This window comes from Egretta garzetta, unplaced genomic scaffold (genome assembly GCF_000687185.1).
Source record: "Egretta garzetta isolate BGI_Z169 unplaced genomic scaffold, ASM68718v1 scaffold712, whole genome shotgun sequence".
Lineage (NCBI taxonomy): Eukaryota > Metazoa > Chordata > Aves > Pelecaniformes > Ardeidae > Egretta > Egretta garzetta.
In genome coordinates, this window is record NW_009258883.1 from 271110 (window position 1) to 280080 (window position 8971).

Below are 8971 nucleotides of genomic sequence, written 5' to 3' on the forward strand. Positions count from 1 at the left end.
TACCCGCCTGCGGAGCACCTCTAGCACCGGCAACAGGCAAACACTTCGTCGCCAACAAAGGCGCCGTAACTTCCTAATTCTTTATTAAACTTAATTATGCTTCAGTATGAACTGAGAATGTTTGCTACAGTAACATAACAGTGATTCGGATGGCTGTATTAGAAGTGCAGGACTTGACAAATAATTTCCATCACATCAGAACTGAAAAATCAGGATTTCAATTAAAGAGTTGTTACTGCTTCTGCCAAAAGATACACGTCCCAGAATCCTATGATCAAAAAGCTATTTTCTTCCGAAGCTTTAAGTTTCACCTAAAGACTAATTTTTCCATACGGCTACACAACATTTTCAACAACTCCAGTCAAAGTGTTTTCATGAGAGCTCAGACAGCTTTTCTCATTTGATTCTACTTTCATATGGATGGATGTAATGGAGTTGTCTGAAAATAAAAACAGTGTAAGACCAGAGTAAAATTCTACAGTCAGTTATATTAATCTAAATCCACAGTAATTATAAAGAAAAATTTGTTTATCCCACACTTCCGTAAGCAGAAGCAGACTTTTTGTTTATAGCTTTTTTTTTTTCCAGCAAATGCAAGTGCTGTAGTTAGTGCAACAGAAGCAGATCATTATGCCTTCGTTGTGAAGTAATCAGGTTATTTGCAAATCAATGAAATAATACAGAGATTTACAAATCATTGCTCTAAATACATGCAAGTATTTTCCTGTGTTCCCCTCTAAACACAGACCTGTCATAGATGAGGAAGTCATCTTTGCTGCCATTTAAGGTAGTCCAGACATCGGGCTGCTGTTCGTCCTGCCCGTAGACTGTAATATACTCTGAAACACTTTCTTTCAGCAGGTGCAGTTTCCTCTGGGAGTGAGTTCCTTGATGGTTGACAATCACGTACGAGATATTGACCAGTCCTTCATTCTCTAACTTCACTCGCAGGTCCTCCAATCTAGCGGACAATGTAAAGAAGCAAGAATCAGACCAGAAATCATTAGAGAATCATAGGATTTGCCACATTCAACAAAAGTTAATATGGTCCATCTTGCTTTTATTACAGTGAACATTATTTTCTCCCAGTTTAATGGCAATAATCTAACAGTATTAAAACATTCTTGCCATATGCCGTGACTATCAACTATACTATCACCAAACTGGACTCTACAGTAGCTGATACAGCATGGGTCCTGCCCTTGCCAGCAGAATGCAGTACGAAGTAAAGCAGATGTCCGTTTCCAGACTGAACTCAGTGTTACTTGTATTTTGGTTCCTTCACGTTCTTCGTACACAATTGGTTTATCTGAAGTCTTTATTTAAATGCTGAGGGTTTGTCACATAGTTAAAGAGTGCATACTGTAAACACAGCAGCAAGGCGAATAATCAAGAAAGCAAACCTGCAGTAAAAGGCCGACAGCCCTCCTGCTCATCTTGACGTGGCTGTTTTCTCTAACAGCCAGAAAGGGAATATTGCAGCCACTGGGCCAAAAGGATGGCTACAGAATGTGTGCATGTCTTGGCTGGCAGCTATTAGTCTTCCCCTTTGGTATCCCATCACAGAAGTCTTTCTTTGCTCCGTAGTACAGAAAGCTGCCTTCTTGCTGTATGATGTGCAGGCTTTTTTCCCTTTTCATTTGCATCCTTCCTATTGTATTGTTCTAGAAAACTCATTTTACTTTTCTCAGTTTCAGGAAACGGTCTAGAGCTTGACAGATTTTTTTAAATCTTTCTAAAATGTACAGCCCAACTACCTTGAAAGCCAACCACAAAGCCCACTTCTGACTTTGATGGAGCCGGAGATTTACCACCGCTTTTTCAAATCTAGTTCTTAAAAAACTTGCAAACCCTATTACAGTATGGTGTTATGCAGCCCAGGGGGGGAAGCTGAGATGTTAATACAGTGATTAAAATCAAGCTCTGAAACTGGTACTACGAATTTTTAAACCAAAATGATTTCAAAATCACTAACCAACCCGAGATAAGGGCTGTATGCAATTCCTGTTTGGGTCAGCTCACAATTATTTTCTTGCTGCTGTTAGTGTCATGATACGTAATTACTTGCATGGAAGTAGGTTCTAGAAAACAGAGCACCAATGTCCCACATCTTGCGTGAAAACGTAACACTGGCGATTCCTTTGAATGCTTCATCTATTTTTTGAAACGCCGTCCTTTACCTTACCTTCTGGAATTTTTTTTTTTTTTTTTTTTTTTTTTTATCTAGGACAGGGGCTGAACAGGGGCTGGGAAGGCACCTTAAAAGTACATGTTTTGATTTGCCTTTTCCTCTACAGATCTTACACAAGAAATGAGTGCCTGTGGATCTCTCTGTTTCAGGTGTTCTAGCTGTGTCAGGTAATTACAGCGTTTCCCGGCTGCAGCGTCTTTGCTACGTTAACCGTCTGTTGCTAACTGAAGCAGAGCTCTTAAGCAACTGTTTATGCTGGGTCTTCATGTGTTTGGGGTTTCATTAATGGCAAGTTGATCATACTTTAACGTTGTAAATACAATCTGGAGAAGATGATCGGTCAGTCAGGGCTAAGTCAAGAGATGAAGAATCCGAGCCACTGGCGCAGACCTGGTCACTGGGTCATGCACGCCAGCTGGGACGGCGGCATTCGAGCAGGCTGGAGTTCACTGAGTGCATCTGTGCTTAGGCACATGTGTTATCCTCAGATGGTATTAAAAAATTGACCAGTCAAGAGTTTTATGCTTACCTGGAAGCCTGCAGCAAGCACAAGTATCAGCTAGCTTGGAGGAGAGCCACCACCGTCACTGAGCCCCTGGAGTTCAGCATCGGGTTCTGCTCCTCAATGAGCCATTCCGGGGGCTCCTTGCAGTTCTGGCTCTCTGTCCCTCCTCCTCTTGGGAGGAGACAGAGAGCCAGAACTAGCCCCAGCCCTGCCCACATGGCTGGGCTTTATCTGAAAAGAGAGAAAATAAACAAAATGAGATCAATGCCTAAACAAAGTTTAGACTCTGAAATTCCCATAACAAAACACAGCAGGATATTAGCTCCATTCAGTTAAAAAAAAAAAACAAACTGTAAGAATAAATTTGAGCTACTTTTTTTACTGCTTGATCATATTTCTTTCATTTTGCAGTGGAGTTCCCCTATAATAAATAGGCAGCATTTTTTTTTGTTTTTGCACATAACCAGCTGAAAAATAAGTGTTAGAATAACTGGATTTTCTTTTAATCAGGCTACGTTGTTCCTTCCCCTTTGTAATTTCTTCTTGAATGTTTTTAACACTTGAGTGATTTAAAGTGGCCTCGTTTCTTGTGTTTGAAATCAGTTGCACTGAGCCAGTTTACACCAGTAAGAATCTAGACCAGTTCACTCCAGATTCCAGAGCAATTCCACTGCCTTAAAAGTACTTGCACTTACGGTGTATTTTGGTACACAACAAGTATTACAGAACCTGGCAGAAATTAAAAAAAGACTTAAAGATTTTTACAAGTCACTCTCTAGTATTCGGATCCCATTGAGAAAAGTATCTTAAGAACGCAGGCACTAGAAACAGTTTTGCAATAACAGGAAATGAAAACTGAGTTTCAGGATTCCTCAGATCTTACAAAATCTCCTACCCACACTCAGTCCGTCTAATGTTAGTGAAAATCAAAGCATACGAGAAATTCTGTAATTATCTCTTCCTTTTGTTCCACTAACATAATAATTTTAGCTTAATATGTTCAGAAAATACCCATTATGGAGCAACACATAAAATTGTAAAACTGCTCCCCAACGCATCCTAGGTTGTGGGGTTGTGTCATTTCACCACTCGCATCAACGTCTGACAGTAAACACAGAACGGTTTGGAAACAGTAAGTTCTGATAAGTAACACGCATTTCCTCGATCTTGTCATATTCTAAAAAAAAATTAAAACATTTTAATAATTGACCTTGTAAAACAAGAGCCAGCTGCTGCAAAGCCAGTATAATTCGTGACATCTGTCTGCCCTAACGTTTCTTTCTCGCAGTGCTACCGAAAGCATTTTAGGTACCGTACTCTGAAGATTAAACTATGGTCCAATAGATACCAAAGGAGACGGTTTTTTACTCTTTCCATGCATGTGGAAAGCTGCCCGCCTCTGTATCCCTGCTAAACACATGGAACTCCTATGGCATCCTGATGCCCTCCCATGCCTTCGCAGCCGCCCGCCGCGCCGGCACGCAGCGCCCAGCAACAGCTGCCTCGCCCCGTGCACTGGATGAGGGCTATGTTCTGAATTACGCTTCTCGTCGCATTTCAACCTTCTAGCTGGTTTCCAACGGAAATTTCCACAGTCAGCCTTTTCAGCCAAAGAAACAAGCGGACGCTCTGCCAAATCTGAAGTCATGAAGCTCTTTCATAGCAAAACTAGCACTTACCCTTTCCTCCCCCTCTCCTTGGCAGCTCTGCGTAACTCCGCTGCAGAAGAACAGCGTGGGGAAAAGGGCTGTGGTATTTATATGGCTCTTGTTTATCTCACTTTGCAGATAGGGTTCAAAGTTCAGGGAGCTTATTCTGAGCGACCTTGCAAGCAAAGCAAACCCCGTTAGCAAAAGTAGCCAAAATTTTTCCCCGTTAGCTAATTCCACATGGAAACCATGCGTTGTGCAGAATGGCAAGGTATTTTAATACAATGACTTTGAATATCAGGTTGTGCAGTTTGTCGGTCACCCCAGTCAGCTGGAGGTAGTGGTACAGTCAGAGGAGGAGGGTGGGCCAAAGAGTCATTATTTTCTGAACACAGTGGTAACCACAGTGAGAGGGGGAAGGTACTTCTCTATTTATAAAAATGCTGAGCTAGCAGGTTTTTCTCTCATATGCTTTATCTGATACTGGCCTTAGAGAATGGTGTACCCTGTCTGAGGGCGTGTGCAGCACACAGCTCCTTTTGCCCAGCGGCTCTTGATTACCTCACTCAGCTTTAAAACTTGTTTCTGTAGAGCCAGACGGTTTATCAAACCTCTGTTGAGGCTTAGAGCCCAGATCTTCAGCCATTTAAATCAATGTAGCTACATGAAAGCCATGAAGCTCTACCAACTGGCAGGAGGCACTTAACTCTCTGTGTTACTCTGCTATGTTTTCTTAAGCTCATCATCTCTGAGGTACCTGCTGATGTTCAGGCTAAACTGTTTCCTTACAGTCTTTCCTCAGTGCGAGAATTGTTTACACATGGTGTGTTTTGTTTTGACAGCAATTTGCTTAAGTTTGGTTTCCTTCAATGTACATGTTGCATGTGTTTATGGAGAACTAAATGTTTAAAAACCTGGTGTGCCCTCAGAGTTTAAGGTGGTGAGATCTGTATTGCTCAGTTCCATGGCCTGAGGCTCTGTCTCCTGCACAGATGAGCTTTATGCTTCTGGTTGGATGCGCGAAATGGAACTGCCAACCTTGGAGTTCATCCGGTAGAAGTCCTATGCTCAAGTCAATGGAAAGAAGGAAAAAGATCTGAAGTTTCATTCCATAGTCTCGGAGGACACAGTGCAGAAAACAGACAGACATCAGGCTAGGACTGACTTTTTTTAAAAAGGTGGAATGTGCTCACATTCCTTATGTCGTCGAGGAAACACATCCTTTTATTGTTTGCCAGGTTGGGACCAAGCCCTCATAACTGTGATGATGTCCTTTACTACTCCAAATGATAGATTTTTTGCTGGGCCTCCTGCCTCAGGATAGGGTGTTGATTTTCAATGCTAATAAAGCCCTTCAAGCCTGGCTGGAAGCAAGTATTTGGTATGCATCGTGTCCGCCAATTCCTAAATTAGCACTGAAGCAGCAAAAAAGAAATTAAGCAGGTACACGTCTATTAACAGGGAGAGGAATGAAACACATCTCAGTAGTGACTGTCAGTGGACCTCTTGCCAATTATTGCAACACAGGTGGAGATACTATCAAATAAAGAGCAATATTCCATTCCCATTTCTTTCTCAGCTTTGTGAAGAGCGATGTGCACAAGGCTCAATTAACGAGCGCTGAGCCTATAAGCTGTGCGTGATACCACCGAGCGCTGCTGAGACTGGCAGCTCACGAGTACTGAAGAATAAAGGGTCCAGACAGAGTAGACTGAGCTGCAGTAGCTAACTTACGAAACAGCTACCTTGCTATGGAAAGCACACTGAGGATGGAAATGTACACTGGTCACCACTGAAGACTTTGTATTTCCTCCCATCTGGTTCGCAGAGACACCTACAGACCCTCAGTTCCCTTACAGAGAGATGGGAAGCAGCTGTTAGCAGTTATGACTGTGCCAATACATAAAATCTATTATATTATTTATTATTATATTACATTGTATTTATTATAACCTTTATAATATTAAGTAGAGCCTAGCTGCAATCACAGTGATAAGCCATAAGTGTCTTGCTTTGTAACATTCACCTTAGCTGAGATCGTTGTTCTGCCTCAAGACTTATGGAGGAAAAAAGCTCCTGTCTTCAAGCAAGTGGTAGGGAATATTACAATGTTGGCTGTGGGTTTAGATAGATTAATTCAGTTGTTTTAGAAATGTATAAACCCTAAATATGTTTAAACTTCAGTCTGAAGCATTACCCTTTCTGAGTGGAAAAAAATCCACTTCCACATTCTTTTTATAAACAGTAGAATACAGCTGTTAATACTTGTTAAATTTACAGTCTAAGAGTCTGACCATTCAATTTCTTATATTAATCCCCCTTGAATTCATAGACGCCTGTAGCCCTTTGTCCATAGCTTCTGAAGAAATAATTGTCTTAAATCTTAATTTTGCTTTCCACTGCAAATGTTGTCTCAATTGTTGAGCATGTTCCAACCTCACTGCAGGAGGCAGTTATGAACTCTAATTTGGACAAGTCTTCAGTTTCAAACAATAATTTTTATAATTATCATCCTGTTGCTACTCGCTTTCGATCTTGTTTGGGGGAAGCAATGGTCCTCCTGGAAATAACAGCCCCCCTCCCTTCTTACTGAACATAAACGATCCCTTTTTTGACATGTTTCAAACTTTTTAAAGCATCACAGGACAGAAATACCAGTGTCTTTGGAAATTAACTGGTGTTTGTTATTTCCGTTATCTGGTCTGGTTACATATACATTTCTTAAAAAAAAAAATCTGAAGTGGACATGGAATTATGAGGCTGTCAGTAATTATATTCTGATAAAGTCTGTTGTAGTGATTTGCAACATGTGCAAATAATGAGAGGACAGAGACAGAACATGGATCCAGCACAAATTCTATCATGAGACCTTAGGACTTCAGTGTCTGTTTTGCTCTTGTGACTGAAGGATGTCACAAACAGGGAGTTCAAAGTCCACTGGCAGATTGTACGTCTCCACTGGCTCTTCTCATGTCTTTTCATTTTATAACAGCGTAGCTGTGTCAACTAGGTGGAGTTACTCATACCCTACAGTGGAATAAACTGCAACAAAAATAGGCTGTTGAGATTTATGTAATGCTTACATAAGCATTAAACTCTTGGTTAAACTCTTAAACTCTTGGTTAAATAATGTGAATAAAAGGTAATTTAAGGGACAGCTAAGATACATTAAAGTAAAGTGAATTCAGCAAAATAATTAGAACCACATTCGTTAGTTAAAGTAACTCCAGAAAGAACGATAGTGGTGCAATATTGGTCTCGTGCTCCTCTCATGTGAGACCCAGAGCAGCGTAAGACAACTAAATGCATACTTGTCAGAATTCAAAGGAAGCAACAGAAGCTGACATCCTCTGATATGGGCCTGGAGATTGTTTCAGCGAACGAAGGAATAGCTGATACACACAACTGCCAACTTAAAAACAAAATGAGACTTAAAAGAGCTCTGGTCTAGTAGATAAATGTTTTGGTTTCCTCTTTGGAAATTCCATTATAATAATAAAATATCTTTCTCTCTATCTGTAGCGCACTGTAATTAGCAGGGAAAATCTTTTTTTATCAGATGTGTCCTAAGTCATAATCATTGCACAGATTACAAATGCAAATTAATCCTAGTTGCTACATTATTCTGAGCTCCTTACTGGCTCTGTTTACTCTCTAAGTTTATCCTGCAATAATTCTACCAGCCTGCAAGTTCCCCATATCAAATCAGTGGGCCTAAACCCAATGGTCCTCTTATCATTTGAAGGAAGGATGAATTGCCTGATGTTACCCAAGAGGTAGGTGAGAAGATTGTAGCTGTACAACGTCTTATGTGGGGGTTTTTTTGTCAGTGCTGGGCAGTCCCATGAAAATTCCTTCAGTTTGGTGTGACTCTGCTTAGGCTTCTGATCTTGGGGATAGTAAATCATGAAGAAGCAAATGTAATCACGCAATGCCCAAAGCAAGGTATCTGTACAGATCTCCTATGTGGTTCTCATATCCCACACCGCAATCAGTGATCCCTCCTTCTACAGGAATGATGCAGCTGCACCAGGAATTCGGCAGGCAGATTTAGGCTCTCCAGTGAGATGCACTGAGTCAACACATAACTAAAGTGATTGAGGATCTGGACCAATGAATACAAAGAAAGTAAAACAAACCCCTTGATTTTTCTGTATCCTGACAGCTCTCTTTACATTAACAGAGCAGGTCTTCAAGAGGGTGGAACTGTAATCATAACTCCAGAAGTATCATCAGCAATACCTACAATTCCCATGAAAGTCTTTATACCCAATAACTCTCCTTAGGAGGTGTGTAGGAAAACGATTCATCAGCTAAATCCACAGCAGTTCGTTCCAGGTGACTTTAAAGGCTTCTCACCAGAAATACCCATACCAGCAAGTTCTTGTTAATGATTTATAACAGGTCACCCAAGCATGGTTCACTGCACTGAACCCTAGCCAGGGAATGGAAGTTACGACAGCACAGTACCTGGAATTCAGTGACAATATACAGTGACCCGTTCAGGAAGTTCAAGTCTGTTCTTTGCTTATCTGTTGGAAAAGACATGAAAACTGAAGTGAAAACTGGGTCCAACTAATGAGTAAGAGGGATTTGTATGAAAAAGTTCTCTTTCAAGAACTGTTG

The 8971-nt window shown here is 41.0% G+C and overlaps 1 protein-coding gene across 1 annotated transcript in view; it reads right to left on the reverse strand.

The window, feature by feature from the left end:
• Positions 1–4475, reverse strand: part of SELENOP (selenoprotein P) — a 6976-nt gene extending 2501 nt beyond the window's left edge. The window contains 3 exon segments of the mRNA XM_009633868.2: positions 749–961; positions 2721–2927; positions 4376–4475. Coding sequence (XP_009632163.2) covers positions 749–961; positions 2721–2914 — 407 coding nt within the window. The 5' untranslated portion in view covers positions 2915–2927; positions 4376–4475.
• Between the last annotated feature and the right edge of the window lie 4496 nt (positions 4476–8971).